Source organism: Capra hircus, chromosome 10, assembly GCF_001704415.2.
Source record: "Capra hircus breed San Clemente chromosome 10, ASM170441v1, whole genome shotgun sequence".
In the NCBI taxonomy this organism is placed as follows: Eukaryota; Metazoa; Chordata; class Mammalia; order Artiodactyla; family Bovidae; genus Capra; species Capra hircus.
The window spans coordinates 401,855-418,998 of NC_030817.1; the positions used below are offsets into that span (position 1 = coordinate 401,855).

Genomic DNA, 17,144 nt, shown 5'->3' on the forward strand with positions numbered 1-17,144 from the left:
TTTTCACTGAGCCCTTCCCAACAAAGTGTGTGATGAAGTAGTCTTTTTAGGTTATTATTACTCGATATGTAATTTTCTCTGTTTTAAAACATTATAGAATTCTTCAAAAACTACTAAATATAAACATAATAAAAAGCAGAAAAACATGGGGACATGTACAAAACATAAAGGAGCTGCTGAGTCAGGTTGATGAAATTAAGACTCTTTAAAGTTTTCAATGAACAACCAAAATTTTTAAAAAATGCTTTCTCTAAAACCATGATCAATTTTTCTACAGAAACAAAACATATGGGTTGTTAGATTATTGATGAGTAAATGCTCAATGAAAATATAAGCTGATTTTTTTTTAACATTTACTTATTTTGGGCGGTGTTGGGTGCTCACTGTGGCACACGGGATGTTCTGCCGCTGGATGCAGGCTTCGTTACTGGCGGCGAGTGGGATCTTAGTTGCCCGACCAGGGATGGAGCCCGAGCCCCCCCGCCACTGGAAGGCAGATGCTTCACCACTGGACACCAGGGAAGTTCCCGCCCTGATTTTTTAAAGATGGCATTATTCAGTTTGTTGATCACTAAGGCACAGCCACTAACATATGTGTTTTAAATTACGACTGGGGCTTCCCTGGTGGTACAGTGGATAAGAAGCTGCCTGCCAATGCACGAGACACAGGTTCGGTCCCTGGTCCGGGAAGGTTCGACATGCCACAGACCAACTAAGCCCACGGGCCACAACTAGGGGACCTGTGTGTCGCAGCCACTAAACCCTGGGTGTCCAGATCCGTGCTCTGCAGCCAGAGACGCCGTCACAGAGAGAAGCCCAGGCACCTCAGCAGCAACTGCAGGAGCCGCAGCACAGCCACCAAGACCCAGCACAGCCAAGAAGGCCCAGCGTAACTGAAATAAGTGCCTTTTTACAAACCTGGGGAGAGGACAGGTGATGAAAAGGGAAAATGAGTTTTTAAAAAACACTATCTCAGGACCCCAACTTAAAACTTCATATATACTCCGCAGAAATACCATTGGGGCAAAAATCAGTATTTGTTATGTACAGAATGAGATAGCATGTACTTCTGCTGAGGACAGACTTGTATTTCTTTCACCTAAGCTTTAAAGGAACAGCAATTTGAAGACTGTTGTAATTTTAACTACCTGCAACATCACTTACACGTCGTAAAAAAAGCATTCGATCACACAGCACGAAAAGAATCCATACTGATCAAACTTTGCAACAAGATGTGCTATTCTAGAAAAAATGTAAAATTATGAATTCCTAAGAACTGAGTACTACAATACTCATGAGAAAAGCACATGGGAAATCAATCTGTCACTCCAGTCTATTATTTTTCATCATATTTCTATCCTTTCTATAGAATATACATATATTCCAACATATATAATGTTTTAAATTTACTAGAGTTACCTGTATACATGCAAGTTACAATGCACTTACTGGATACATTAACAAAGAAAATTTTGAAGAATAAAAAAGCAAAGACAAAATTTTCCTAAAAGCACTCTTTAGGTAGTTCTCACCAAAATTGTGCAAGGGGAGGGATACAACTACTTATACTTTTAAAATAAAAACTTCTGTTTAAAGAAAGTTAAATTTATATTCAACTTACTCTCAGGTCAGTAGAAATATGAAACTCTCAGACCACATTAATTTGATAGTAAAAAAAGAATCAATGAGACGTTCGCAAAAATGAAGATTAGTTTTTAACTAAAAATCTTTGAGTACCTGAAATAATTTCCTACTACTCATATTACTACCTACCAAAGAAAAACTAATCCTTATGATTGAGATAAACTGAAGACAAAGTTAAAACTTCCCTGGTGGCTCAGTAAGGAATCCACCTGCCAATGCAGGAGACCTAGGTTCAATTCCTGGTCTGGGAAGACCCTACATGCTGTGGGGCAGCTAAGCCCATGGGCCCCAACTACTGAGCCCGTCACCCAAGGGCCCAGGCTCCAGACGAGAGAAGCCCCCACGATGAGAAGCCCATGGACCACAGCTGGAGAGGAGCGCCCACTCACCCTAGCTAGAAAAAGCCTGCATCTTGCAACAAGGGCAGCAGAGTCACAAATAATATACATAATTTTAAAGTTTTAACAAGAGTGAATTTTTATCAAAATTACCAGTCAAAGATGAGATATGATCATAATTCTCTAAGAGAAATATCCTCGTTTGCTACTACTAAAAAGCAGGATAAAACAAAACGGGAAAGACCGAAGGCAGAAGAAGAGGGTGGCAGAGGATGAGATGGTTAGATAGCATCACTGACTCAATGAACATGAACTTGAGCAAACTCCAGGAGATAGTAAAGGACGAGTGAGCACGCCGCGCTGTAATCCATGGGGTCGCCAGAGCGGGACTCGGCTTGGCAACTGAACAACAACAACAAATATCACAAATGAGGGGGAGAAGCACGACAGTTTGCAGTGTGATTATATTTTCAAACGATTTTTATCAGCACATCAGAAAACTAAAGGACTATATTTTATAATGACCTTATTTAACAAAATACACTAAAGCAGGTACTTGTAAGGTCAGTAAGAAGTTAATCATTTTCAACTCAACAGGATAATCATACATATTTGGGGAACATCAGGAAGAAAGCAATTATTACTGAAACACATAATCATAGTTTTCCTCAACTGAAAAGATACTTACTGGTCCTATATATTTTTAACAAATATTACACTCTCTTAACAAGATGTATTTTAAATTTCTACTTGAACAGTAACTGATCAACAGGAGAAACTTAAAATATGTTATGATACTAACAGATTCTTAATCTCCCTTTCTTATTTATTTTTAGCGATGGCTCTGCCTTTTTAGTTCTCAATTCCTCCATACAGAAGTATTTAGTCCAAGAAAATCTTCTTCCTAAACTATATATAAGCCACTATTACTAAATATAATCCCGATTATTTCTGAACTATTCAAATGCCTTCTACTAGCACACTTTTATGTTGCTTTACTCAAAGTAATAAACACACTTCCTTGCTCTACAATTATTATGCTATTATGAAAACCTGACTGCGAAAACCTCAAGTCAAAGCACAGCTGATGATTCATGTTTTATCTAGATAAACTTCCTTTTCTATAATTTCTTGAAATGAATACAGGAGAGCCTACAATTACCATAAAACATGGGGTCACTAATAGAGTTAAATGGCCTACTGTGACCTTATTTTACAGCTAATATTAAAGACTTCTTAACGTAAATATTTCACAACACTGATTTTTTTCCAATGGTATTTTAGTGTTCCCCTCCATTCTTTTCTAAAAATACCGTAATAAATGGGGGACCTGCAGATGAGGTAAATAGAAGGGCCAGCGCATCTATGATCCATGCTTGTCCTCAAGGTCTCACAGTTCTTCCTGGGACCACTCTTAGTCTCACTCATTACTGTCAGATTCATAAGGTTTTCAAAAGACCCCAAGAAGCCCGCGTTCCTCACTATAACCGTACGCCCCCCACGCCCTTCTTCCTTAGTGTTCTGACACACCACACCTTTCCTGACCACAGCTCACTTCTATGTTCCATTGCCTCTGAATCCTCGACTGTTGGTGCTATCAGCAAATTTCTTTGATAAACTAATCTGCGCTAATACTGTCAATAAAAGGCAATAGTTTATAAAGCATCTCTTCCAGAGAATTTGTAATTTTAAACAAAACACTGTAGAAAGAATTCCGTAACACAAAGGAGAGACACAGAGTTTGGCATTGGCTATTCTCAAGTTAAAGCACGCAGTCACCCATGGAGTCTAGCTTTGCAAGTGAAAATTAACGTGGGCATAACTCAGTAGTGAATGTATGTCTGGCATAGATATACGTGTCATAGCAAATGTAAACTGGAAACTAAAAGTTGTATGGATTCATCTTAAGTCCCACCTCTGTTAAATCTTCTCATCTTCAAAGAAGAGCAAATGACCCCTGTAGTCAATCCAGCTAAAACGGTCAGGAAAGCACCCAAAAGAATTACTTAGAGCATATCACATACGAGGTCTTCTCAGCACACCTGGTATTTATGACTAAAGTGTCTTTTCCAGTTTATGCATTTGCAACAATTTGGTAAATTACAAATTTAGTTAGATACGGTTTATTCCCAATTCTGACAAACCACTTTGTTCTTTATCACATTAATCCAAAACTCTACGAATCAGGTAATCTTATACCAGTTCATTCGATCTGCAATTAATCCTACAGTTACAAGTCCAGAGTCTAGAACATCCTTTCTGAACAACAGGTCGAAGGTTTTTTTAAAAACCGGCATTGGATGGATTCTGCTGTATAATAATCTCATGAAGAATCCTCTTGACCTAAAATCTCAAACATGGGATCAGCTAGATGAATTGAGGAAAGATAAAACACCCCTAATTCTGAATTTCTTAACCACGAAAAAAAGAATAGCATTACTAGCTCAGATGGCATGTCCAAGAGACACTATATAGAATGCTATGAACATTATTTTATAAACAAATATTATAAACCGATTCTGTTTGTTTTTTCTATGCAATCCTATTTAGAATTTCTGTACAGTCACAAGTTCACAAAGGCTAAGGACTACACCACTTAAGAACTTTCACAGCCTTTCAACCTACACTGAAAAGATTATTAAAAGAACTGAATGAATGAAGAGCTAGAACAATTTGGAAGAGTTCCTGAAGACAAAGTCTACATGCAGTGCACACTCACCTATCTGTGACACAAATTTCATTTGAAACATTAATGCTTTATAAACTGCAAAAAAGGTCACTTAAGTGACCAGATAAAATCTACACTAGACCAATACTTTATTTTATATCCTTCTAAGTCACATATCTGGCCCGACTGTTTACACAAACCGACTAAGCAAGTATCCAATTGCCCTTACCTCCACTTCCCACCCCCTATTCTTTTTGCTTTGAAGGTAAGTATGAAGTTCAACTCAATCCTAAAAGACTGCTTCACCTAGGAGCTACATTTTACCTTGAATTTCTTTATGACCTTGGGGAGAAATCTACCAAATGACAATTATAACACTGTTTGTGTGTTCCTGCTTATTAATGAAATTCTAATATGCAAAGAATAGTGAAATCTTTTAAACTGAACCTAGAGAGCGGAAAGCCTCTGAGTTACAAATATCAAATGATGTGTAATGTAAACCACATTTTTAAAACTTAATTTGACTAGTTAAAAAAATTACAAAGGCCCCAAATTAAACAAGATTGAAAAACAATTCTGAGAAACACCAACAGCCTCTTATTATTTCTCTTTATGGACAACTGATTTGCAATGTGGAAAATAACAAAAAGGAATAAAAGTAGCTTTAACTAGCCATTTCCTTGCTTTGTAAGCATAACAGCTGGACAACAAACGAAAACTTGGCAAAGAACGGGAAGAGGGTATATAAGGAAACCTACAACCTGAAAACTACGAAGATAACCTATCTTTGAAGTCACTGATTGTATACATATGTTGGGCAGTAATCTTGGTATTGTCTTATTAGCACTGGAAAGGTAAATCCCTGCCTTGGAGGAACAGCTACTAAGTACATCTCAAGATCTTAGTGCAGTTTACGAGCAGTATCTTGGTAGGTTTCCCTAAGGTACTCTAAAGTACTTAACATCCTTCACACATCCAGCCACCACGAGAGTGAGAAGTAAATAAACACGACTGACTTATGCAACTATTCATCACGGAATTCTAGTCAAGAATGCAAAAGTCAGTATCTACACAGGCATTTACTACCCAAAGAAAGCGTAGACTGCTACGTACAGGAAGATTCACCCTTAACTGACCACTACAGAAACCAGAGGCCTTCACTCTGGTTCTAAAAAGTAACAATGTCAACTCCACATTTTAACAGCGGACAAACAGTGCTTCGTGAGATCGCTTCTTCCAGGTCTCCACAAGGTGAATCTAAAAACTGAGAGCAACGCCCCCTCCAAAAGCACCCTACCGTAAAGAATGAAACAACGAGAACATCAGACGGGGCCAGGTTCGGTAGGCAGATCCAAGCCGATACCGGGCGGGACCACGGGTCTGGGGACCAGAGACGTGAGATCGGGGTGTGTGTGCGGGGGGGAGCAAAGTGAAACCCAAGCCCAGAAGCCACAACACAGGCCGCAGCCTGAGCGCTGAAGCGGGCGGGAAGTGAGCTCCGCTCCGCTCCCGGGGGAGAGCGCAGAGGCGAGCGGCTCCACTCGGCGGGCGGACGCGCGCCCACGGGGCATGCCTCCCCAGGCGCCGGAGCCGCTGGCGAGCCCGGGCGCGAAGGGGAGGAGAGCCGGGCGGACGGCCGCGAAGAGGCGGCGGGCGGCGGCAGGCGCGGCGGCAGCGTCCGGGCGAGGGGGATTACCTGACTGTGACGACAGAGAAGTGTCCCCGGGCTCCGGCGCCGGCCCCGGCTGCGCAGCGCGTGGTGTCTTTCCCGCTTCGCCCGCAGCAGCAACAGAACCAGCTCCTTCAGCCAGTCGCCATTTCCCGCCTACCGACCTGCGGCACCGCACGGACGGGGACCCGGATGGAACGCGGCCGCCCCGCGCAGGCGCCCTGCCCGCCCGCTCCCCCTCCCGCCGCGACCCCGCGCGGAGGGAGGGAAGGAATGCGGGCGGCTCCGGCGGCAAAGAAACACAGGAACAGCCGGGGGGGAGCAAGAAACACCCCACGAGACTACTTTCCTTCCGTAAAGCGCGCCGGAGTTCCTGCGGCCGGAAGAAACTCGGGCGCCCGAGCTCCTGACGAAAACAGACGGCAGGGCCTCGGCGCCGGATGCAGCCGCGAGGACGGAATCCGCCGGGCGCCGCCGGCGCGCGGGATGTTTGAGCGTGAGGGGCCTCCGTAGCGGCGGTCGCAGGGGGAGTAGGGAGCGGAGAGGCGGGGACCCGAGGACGGTCCCCCCCCCCGCGGCTAACGGAACCGCCTCCGCGCGGCGAGGGGGCGCGCGCGGCCCGGGGGCGGGGCTCGGGCGGCGCCCCCTGGCGGCTGAGGCGCAGGCCCGGCCCGGCGCGCGCGGAGGCGGGGCGCGGACCGCGGCGGGGCCGCGTCCGGCCGGTCCCGGAAGGTGCTCTTTTCCCGCGCGCCGCCTCGAGGGCGCAGCCGGCGCTCGGGGGTCACGTGAGCCCCCGCCTCGCGCGGCGGGCCGTCCTGAGGAGAGGGCTCCTCCTACCGCGGGCCCGGGTCCGGGGGCTGACGGACTCACGGCGGAGCACGGAGCCGTGCGGGGTCCGGTTCCAGTGGGGAGGCGGCAAACCGAGCGTGCGGACGGGAGGAGCGTGGCCTGCGCGGGAAGCTCCGCGCCGCGCTCGTTGTTCCGGCGAGAAACGCGTCCTGTGAACGCCTCGTTTGTTAGGACCGTACCAGACGCCAGGCATGCGGCAGGGAACAAGGCAGGCACTTCGCGAGTTCACAGTCTGTTGAAGAAGCCCGGCAAGGAAACAATTGAGAGGCGTTGTGGAACAAGGACGGGCGTCGTAAGAGCCCCGGGGAGACACGGGCAGGAGGTCTCAACGGCTTTCCCACGACGTCTGAGTGACACGTGAAGAGACGATGTAACGAAGGCCGAACACCCAAGTAAAGGAGACGAGATGGGAAAGTCCAGAGACGCGGGCGCGCTGAGCACTGGGGGAGGTGGTTCTGTGCCGCAGGGATACAGGAGTTGCGGGAAGATGGTGGGAGAGTTGAGGTGAGAGGTAGGCAGAGAACCTTGTGCATCTGGTTGGTGCTGTTTCCAAGTGTGGAGCAGGTGGGTTGTCTCCTGAAAGCCTTCTATTCTATAGATCATGTCTGTCAGAACTCAGGATTCATTTGGATCCTAAATCTTCCCGGTACCAGAATGCTCTGAATGCGACGTTTATTGAGAGCGGTGGTATACAGCTCTCAGAACTGGTAATACTTCGCAATGTAACAGAGTCCTGAGAAACGAATTGAAAATCGACAAATAGTTGTTGATTATCTAGTGTGTACATGGAAAGCAATAGAATATAAGCAATTACCCCAGTTGATTAATAAAATATTACACCAAGTTAAAATTGGAAAATGTTTCTGAAACAATTTCAAGTAGTAATTATTTCAAATCTTTGCTCTTAAAACGTAAATATTGATACAATATGCTATTTACAAAGCCTTGTGTATGCATTTTGATTCTCCCAACAGAGATAGGCAGGTGATATTAGTCCCTCCACTCTAGTTGAAAACACTGCAATTTTTTTTAAAGCAAGAAAGAGAAAGGGAAAAACAGACACCATATCCAGAGACGATTTCAGGCAGCTGATAAATGCCTTGAGGATTCGAGTCCTCCTCCTCCTCATTACACCACATCCTGCTGTGTTCTACAGCAGTGTTACTGCTGTTTAGGTGTTAAGGTTAGAAAGGTTGATGGTAGTAAACCTAAATACTTTTGCGCTTTATTTAACAATAAGTTTTATAATTTATTTGTTAACTTATAGTAACATTTCAACATCATTTACATACAGTGGTCTCTTTCTACTAGCCCTTTTTCTGGAATATCTAAAGATCAAATGAGATTTATGGTGTTTTCCTTTCTTCTTAAGTGGTAGTTGTCAGTGTCATTAAGCTTCAGTACCAATACTGTTGAAGATTTTAGAATAAAAGTTTAAAATTTTGCACTTAAAAAAAATGTGAAGTATATTTAGATGCAAAGCGTTAGCCACAGGGGAAAAAATGGAGAAAGCCAGTGGCATGTATACTGTTTAAACTCTTCAAAACTATGTTATATGAAAACATGAATAAACTGCCATGTTCACTAAGTAACCTAATACAAGCATCTGGAATCTTCAGAGTCAGTAGATCCCTTATTCTAGAGTATATGGAATATATATTTACCTTTTAAAAATGTAATTTGTTTGGCTGGATTGCATCTTAGTTGCAGCACATGGAATCTTTGTTGCGTCACGCAGGATCTTTCGTTGCTGCGCCAGACTCTCCAGCCTGTGTTGTGGCACGCAGGCTCAGTAGTTGAGGCGCTTGGGCCTAGTTGATCGACGTGCATGCAGGATCTTTGTTCCTTGACCAGGAGTTGAACCCATGTCCCCTGCATAGGTAAGCGGATTCTTAACCGACAAGGTTAAGACTTCCTTGGACCATCAAGGAAGTCTTGAATTATATATTTTAAGCCCCCTTAAGTGTGAGTGTATAACAATAAATTTTATGATTTTTACTACAAGGAGCTAAAAACTTATGTCCACGCAAATACCTGCTCACAAATGTTTATAGTAGCTTTATTTATAATTGCCAAACTTGGGGCAACCAAGATGTCCTTCAGTAGGTAAATGTATTAAAAAAACTGTGGTACATTCATAAAATGGAATCAAGCCATGAAAAGATGTATGCTTAGTCGCTCAGTCTTGTCTGACTCTTTGTGATACCATGCGCTGTAGCCCACCAGGCTCCTCTGGCCATGAGGATTCTCCAGGCTGGAATACTGGAGTGGTTTGCCATGCCCTCCTCCAGGGGATCTTCCCAACCCAGCAATCAAACCCAGGTCTACTGCATTGTAGGTGAATTCTTACCGTCTGAGCCACCAGGGAATCCCTGAAAAGGTATCAGTTCAGTTCAGTTGCTCAGTCGTGTCCGACTCTCTGTGACCCCATGAACCACAGCACACCAGGCCCCCCTGTCCATCATCAACTCCCGGAGTTCACTCAAACTCATGTCCATTGAGTCGGTGATGCCATCCAGCCATCTCATCCTCTTGTCCCCTTCTCCTCCCGCCTTCAATCTTTCCCAGCATCACGGTCTTTTCAAATGAGTCAGCCCTTCACATCTGGTGGCCAAAGTATTGGAGTTTCAGCTTCAGCATCTGTCCTTCCAGTGAACACCCAGGACTGATCTCCATTAGGATGGACTGGTTGGTTCTCCTTGCAGTCCAAGGGACTCTCAAGAGTCTTCTCATACACCACAGTTCAAAAGCATCAATCCTTCGGCGCTCAGCTTTCTTTATGGTCCAACTCTCACATCCATACATGACTACTGGAAAAACCATAGCCTTGACTAGACGGAACTTTGTTGGCAAAATAATGTCTCTGCTTTTCAATGGCTGTTTAGGTTGGTCATAACTTTCCTTCCAAGGAGTAAGCATCTTTTAATTTCATGGCTGCAGTCACCATCTGCGGTGATTTTGGAGCCCAGAAAAATAAAGTCAGCCACTGTTTCCCCATCTATTTGCCATGAAGTGATGGGACCAGATGCCATGATCTTTGTTTTCTGAATGTTGAGCTTTAAGCCAACTTTTTCATTCTCCTCTTTCACTTTCATCAAGAGGCTTTTTAGTTCCTCTTCACTTTCTGCCATAAGGGTGGTGTCATCTGCATATCTGAGGTGATTGATATTTCTCCCGGCAATCTTGATTCCAGCTTGTGCTTCTTCCAGTCCAGCGTTTCTCATGATGAACTCTGCATAGAAGTTAAATAAGCAGGGTGACAATATACAGCCTTGACGGACTCCTTTTCCTATTTGGAACCAGTCTGTTGTTCCATGTCCAGTTCTAACTGTTGCTTCCTGATCTGCATACAGATTTCTCAAGAGGCAGGTCAGGTGGTCTGGTATTCCCATCTCTCAGAATTTTCCACAGTTTATTGTGATCCACACAAAGGCTTTGGCATAGTCAATAAAGCAGAAATAGATGTTTTTCTGGAACTTTCTTGCTTTTTTGATGATCCAGTGGATGTACCTGAAAAGGTTTGGGGGAATCTTAATGCATATTACTAAGTTAAACCAATCTGAAAAGGCTATATACTGTAAGATTCCAATTATATGACATTATGGAAAACTCAAAACTTTGGAGACAGTAAAAAAGATATGTGATTTCCAGGAGTTTCGGGGTAAGGGAGAAGGAATAAGTGCAACATAGGGATTTTTAGAGCTGTGGATTTATTCTATATGAGACTACAGTTGTGATTACGTATCATTATGTGAAAGTGAAGTCGCTCAGTCGTGTCCGACTCTTTGTGACCCCATGGGCTGTAGCCCACCAGGCTCCTCCGTCCATGGGATTTTCCAGGCAAGAGTACTGGAGTGGGTTGCCATTTCCTTCTCCAGGGGATCTTCCCGACCCCGGGATCGAACCCTGATCTCCCACAGTGTAGGCAGATGCTTTACCCTCTGAGCCACTAGGGAAGTCCACATATCATTATACGTTTGTTCAAACTCAGAATTTACAACACAAAGTGCGAATCCTAACATAAACTAAGGACTTTAGTTAATAATTATGTGTCAATGTTGGTTTATCAATTGAAACAATTCTACACTGGTGCAGGATGTTGATGGTGAGGAAAACTGTGTGTGTGTGTTTCTGTGTATGTGTGTAGGAATAGGGTATATTGGGTCTCTGCTATGTTCTATTCAACTTTGCTATCAACCTGAAAGTTCCCTAAAAAGTAAAGTCTATTGTAAGTATGCTTGGGCATGAATACACAGATATACTCATTCAACTATAAGTTTTATAAACTCTAAATACCAATCAAATATTTCCAGTGACAAGTTAGTGTCCAAATTGAGATGTACTGTACATATAAAATATACATAGATTTCAGATTTAGTACAAAAGAATATAAAACATCTCAACATTCTCTATTGATTACATGTTGAAATGGTAATATTTTTGACATATTGGTTAAATATCAGAATTTCACCTTTTTTTTTTTTTGACAGCTCCATGCAGCTTGTGGGATCTTAGTTTCCTTACCAGGGATTGAACCTGGGCCTTTGGCAGTGAAGGCATGGAGTCCTAACCACTGCCAGGGAACTCCCTCACCTATGCTTTCGAGGAGGCTACTAGGAAATGCTTGAGTTACGTAGGGAGCTTGCATTATGTTTCTATCAAGTAGTGTTGCACAGGATACTCACATGGCTTGTTCTGACACCACATCTTCAGAAAGGCCCTCCCTGGTTATCCTGTTTGAAATAGCACTCTTCCATCATCATTTATTTACTCAGATCTAGTTTTTCTCATAGCATTTATCCCCGAGTATAGAAAATAATTATTGCTCCCTCTGCCATGCAGGTCCCATGAAGGCAGCAACTGCCGCTGTTGTATCCCTAGTACTCAAAACAGTTCTCTGCTCCGGAAGGAACTGAAAGAATGATCCATGCTCTTTCATGATGGATTCTTTAGGCTTATGTGTTAGGGAGTGGGGTGGACAGCACCTTGAAGACTTAATAAATATTTGAAGAATGAATTCCAAATTCACATTTCAGGGTCTCAGCATTTCAGCCCTCCTTTTCCAAATACGGAAAACCACATTTGTATGTCTTCAAGTTCATTCCGCTGCCACCTCCAATCTGCTGTTTAACCCGTCCAGCGGATTTTTCATTTCAGTCACTGCACTTTGCAGTTCTGGGATTCTCATTAGGTGTTCATTTACACTCACTTTTAATTTGAGGACAGTCGCTTACATTACCGTGTTGGTTTCCACCCACGTGAATCAGCCGTAGGTCCAGTGCGTCGTGTTGCCTCCTCCTTGACCCCCCTCCCAGCTCCCAGCCCATCCCAGCCTTCTAGCTTGTCGCGGAGTACCGGAGTGAGCGCCCTGTGTCATAGAGCAGATTCCCACTGGCTCTCTAATATTACATTCGGTAATGCGTATGTTTCCATGGTGTGCACTGCGTTCATCCCACCCTCCCCTTCTTGCCGTGTCCACAGTCTGGTCTCTATGTCTGCCGTCTCCAACGCTGCCCTGCAAACGGGTTCATCAGTACCATCTTTTTAGATTCCATAGATATGCGTTAATATACAGTAGTTTTTCCCTGACTTCACTCTGTGTAATAGGCTCTATCATTAGGTTTCTATAGCTTTTGTTTCTGTGCTAAGATTCTCTGTTCACTCATATTTTCATTTAATCTCTGAACATGCATTATCAAATAACAGTAAAAGAGGCCATCTCAATTTTTCTAACTATGGATCACAATTTCGTCTTTGTATATCCAGTGATTTTTTAAATTGAATACTGAGTACTGTGTATCTCTTGTAGCGATTCTGAATTCTGTGATCTCCTGAAGCTTGGTGATTCTTACTCTAGCCAGCACTTCAGTTCCTGGATGGTCATCTTAAGCGAGTGTAGGCTTGGCTTTATGCTTCATTAGCTCAGATCTGTGGAAAGCAAGGCATTTCATAAGCTCTAACTTGGCAGGACTCAAATCCCCACACTGTGACTCCCCTGCAGTCGTGTCAGAGCACGCTCGGGCTACGGTAGGGCTCACTCCGGGGCGGGTCTTCACACTCCTGAAGCGCAGTCTTTCTAGCGTTTTAGCTGGATACGCTGCTCTTAAGGAGAGTTCCTCCTTCGGAGGCCCAGACACCCAGCGCCCCTCAGCACTGTTTGGCCTGGGTATCTCTGTTCCGTTCTCATCTCTGCCGCAACTGTGTTCGGTTAAGTGTCGGTGGTCTTGCTGTGTATACCCTGTCCTCAGGCATGGACTTCTGGGGACCCCTGTATGGATTTCTGAGGCCACCTCTCTAAATAGCTTCCTTCTCGGACGCCCCACCCCACAGATTCCAGCGTCTCAGCTGCTCCCCACGTGATCTCCATCTCGGCTTGCACCCCAGCCTCTTTGCACCTCAGGGAGCAGGGTGACTGTGGGGCTCAACTGCTTGAGTTTCTCCTCTGAGAAGTTTCAGGTCTGTGCTACCTGCAAACAGTTGCTTAATGTATCAATATCTTGTCCAATTCTCTAGTTGCTACTAATCCAGGACGGCTAGTAAGTTACCAAGTCATAGCCAGAACCAGAAGTCGGCCTTCCCTGGGAGTTTCTGATGTGGATCTAAGGAAGGAGGAGCAGCAGCATCTCTCGGGGGCAAAACTAAGAGCCGCTGACCTGCCGGGAATCCTGGTCGGAGCTCTGGGGTGGGGAGCTGGCCTGAGAGAATGACGAGCAAGTGGAGAGCAGCATCGAGGGCGGGGAAGCAGGGCCGCCAGCGTTCAGTCCCCGCTCAGCCGTCCTGGAGCCCAGGAGGAACCTACCCTGTGTGCATTTGCTTACATGGACCACGAGGTTTCCCCCTTCCCGCCCCGTCATTTTTCTGGGATAGTTGGTTTAATTTTCATCTAGAACCCTTAGTGAGGGGTATCTTTTAAAAGGAATTAGATGTAGTCCAGTTAGAATTGAGTGTTAACAACCCACATGTGATGTTAAGACTCAATAACCTAAACCTTGAAAATGAATTCATGTCACACTGCCTTTTTGGAGCCGTGTGGTAAAATATGTGAAAGAAGTTTCCAAGGTCAGCCAGTAGGGAAAGTGACTGTCTGCCTCATAGATTTTTTTTTTTTTTTAATTCTCTACCCTCATATTCTCGCAAATTTTGTTATCAGTTCAGTCGCTCAGTCGTGTCCGATTCTTTGCGACCCCGTGAATCGCAGCCCGCCAGGCCTCCCTGTCCATCACCATCTCCCGGAATTCACTCAGACTCACGTCCATCGCGTCAGTGATGCCATCCAGCCATCTCACCCTCCGTCGTCCCCTTCTCTAATGAGAAGTCAAAAAGGGCATGTAATCTTATGACTTTTAAATAAAGGGCTAAGTTTGAGAAGTGACTTTGCAGTCATATTCACATTTTCTCTGGAACCATTTTTTTTCATGTATATTTTATATCTGCATTTTCTCTTTATTGGGTCAGTAGCAAATAACCCCGGAGAAGGCAGTGGCACCCCACTCCAGTGCTCTTGCCTGGAAAATCCCACGGACGGAGGAGCCTGGTGGGCTGCAGTCCATGGGTCGCACCGAGTCGGACACGACTGAGCGACTCAGCAGCAGCAGCAGCAGCAGCAGCAGCTAACCTGAACTTACGCGGTTCTCCGTCTTACCCCTTCCATCCCCTTTAGCCTCGTTTCTATTATCCTTGCTCATGAGGCTCTAGCCTCACAACTGCACTGTTTCAGTTATATGAAAATCTGATTATCTGGAACTTTATAGACCTTGGAACCTTGGAACTTTTTGTTTAATTTATGTTGGAATAAATGTGTTGTATATGAATAAGAATCAGAAAAATAGGAAAACAAGTTTAATTTTTAATTTATTAGAACCCAGTAAGTGATGATTTTAAAAGCAGAGTTTCCATCAAATTAACACTGAATTCAGGGCAAAAATACATTTAAAAAACATAAACTGTAAGGCAGAAGTAAAACCGTATAAAACCAGGGTGTCTAATACAGACTGTAGAGTGTCAGGATTTTAAGAGATTCACACAGTATTTTATAGCACTAGAACGTTAATACAGTCAGAAGTATTATCAGTTGATCCAAGGTTTCTCAGTTTATAAAATGTCTAGACTGCTAATTGATTTTGCTGTGTAAGTAATAGCTACTATATAACCAAGTGATTGCTTTATGACAAAGGGACTAAGGCAGGAAATTCATGGTTTTCATTTGTAAATGTTTCACAGTATTTAAATATAAAGTGTCACTAGGGATATGTTTTAGGTTCATCTTCCCACCCTAACTTCCAGAAGGGAGACATCACTTCCCTTTAACTCCATTTTAAAAAATGCTGTAAACTATCACTATAGGCCTGACTCTACTCACAGCAAAAGCATGAATTACTTACTTGGATAGGGTAGAAAAAACAATTTTAGTAAATCACTACATCTTTTCTTGGTTGCTAAATAATTTTAAACAGAGATCTAAGAATGTTTACACCTCCAATAAGTGACCAGTCTTTCTTTTTAACCTCTGCAAGTTTGAATTTTGACTAGAACCTGAGTTATAGGGGGGTAAAAGAAAAGCATCTCATGTTCGTGTGCAGTTAACAGTAGCCCTTCTGAGAAACAGAGTTAACAAGCTTAAACTTCTCATGATCAAAGCCTTTTATTTAGGGGGTGGGGGATAAGACTTAAAAGTGCCTTCAATCAGAAAATAAGGATTAGCTAGCTTACATATTCTACTGAAGGGTGTCAAAAAAGACAAATGCATTTAAAATAATTTTTAAGTCTAGCAAATATGAGGTTTATGGGCTCTTAACTAACATATTAAGTAGATAGAAAGAATCTCCATCTTCATTACAAACTTTTAAGCTATTTTAATAAAATGGCTATAGACCTCACTGTATTTGTTTGTCTGTGTATTAATAAAAACCTGTTAAAACTGCTAATTTCATACTTCTGAAAAAGTCTAGTCAAATAAGGTCACTAAAACTACCAGAGAAGCTTTGAAATACCAACTGAAAATTCATTTCAAGGATGATTTGGCCTCTTTTGGAATCTGGCATTTAAATCATTAATATCTTCACCAACTTTAACTCTGAAAATATAAAAATTTTAGCCAGCAACAGTTATAGTTAAACAGTATTGATATTATGTGAAAAAATAAAAATGGGAAACAGACCATCAATCATGCGTTTCACAATTTCATGAAGTAAGCTAAGTATAACTCATCAATACTGTTCCGTCTCTGCAGGTTTTCTCCGCTCACATCAGGCCTCAGCGGAAAGCTCACCCACCGGGCACTCTCGCGGGACGGGAGCAGGAGGGGGTTCTGCCCGTCGCCGCCCAGTGTCTGGCTTCAGGTGCCCCTCTCTCTTACGAAGCTGTTCTGAGTCTAACTCCTTGAACAGCACGAGAAAAGAGTGGACAGGACAGAACGCCTGCTGGGCCAACGAGAGCAGGTTAGTGGACAGAACGCTCTCAGCTGAGTAACTGCTCTCACTGCGGCTCTGCTGTGCGCAGCCCGTGAACGGCACAACCATTTTCCCTGCGTGTCTGTCTGTGGAAAGAATTAGGCTCAGTCAAATGTAAAATACACATCAGTTTGCTTTAAATGCAAAGATTAACGTTTTCCTTACTTTGTTTTTGGCTCAACTGCAACATAACTCCAGAAGTCTCTGCTTTAATAATACAATATGGAAAGTTCACATATGTACATGGGTACATTCTTTCATTAAAGTTTTCCCTTAAATCTGTCTCAATGTATCTTTGCAACTGATACAACTGATCTTTACAGCAAAAGCCAAAGTCTGCCAAGTAGAAGCGGTTCCGTCCGACAGCGCGTTGGGCTCTGAAGCCGCCAGGGCTAAAGGGCGGCGTCGGCGCGCTGCCCGTAGTCCGCGGGGCCCGCCCGAAGTTCTCGCTCATCATCATCTATAAGGGAGATAATCAGGGGTCACGAATATCGCTTTTCAGATCACTTGCAAAAATCCAGTCAAAT

General features: G+C 43.7%; 2 protein-coding genes and 1 long non-coding RNA gene across 7 annotated transcripts in view; 1 reads left to right on the plus strand and 2 right to left on the minus strand.

Annotated features, from left to right (window-relative positions):
- Nucleotides 1–6,798, minus strand: part of CTDSPL2 (CTD small phosphatase like 2) — an 82,309-nt gene extending 75,511 nt beyond the window's left edge. Inside the window, exon 1 of one of the 2 annotated variants that reach the window (XM_018053825.1) lies at nucleotides 6,347–6,798. The gene's annotated coding sequence lies outside the window, so the exon portion shown is untranslated. The remainder of the gene's footprint in view (nucleotides 1–6,346) is intronic. The other variant, XM_018053824.1, reaches the window with a different exon arrangement.
- On the plus strand, nucleotides 7,025–16,899 carry LOC108636916. Of its 3 annotated transcripts, XR_001918630.1 has the most exons (3): nucleotides 7,025–7,732; nucleotides 8,907–9,048; nucleotides 16,398–16,899. It is a non-coding gene; the product is annotated as an uncharacterized LOC108636916 (long non-coding RNA). The 3 variants fall into 3 exon arrangements; XR_001918629.1 differs by lacking the exon at nucleotides 8,907–9,048 and having other exon boundaries at nucleotides 7,029–7,732; XR_001918631.1 differs by lacking the exon at nucleotides 8,907–9,048 and having other exon boundaries at nucleotides 7,031–7,672.
- CASC4 (cancer susceptibility candidate 4) overlaps nucleotides 15,002–17,144 on the minus strand; it is an 87,394-nt gene continuing 85,251 nt past the window's right edge. For both annotated transcript variants that reach the window (XM_018053827.1, XM_018053828.1), the window contains one exon: nucleotides 15,002–17,077. In XM_018053827.1, the coding sequence (XP_017909316.1) occupies nucleotides 17,010–17,077 (68 nt within the window). In that variant the 3' untranslated portion in view covers nucleotides 15,002–17,009. The remainder of the gene's footprint in view (nucleotides 17,078–17,144) is intronic.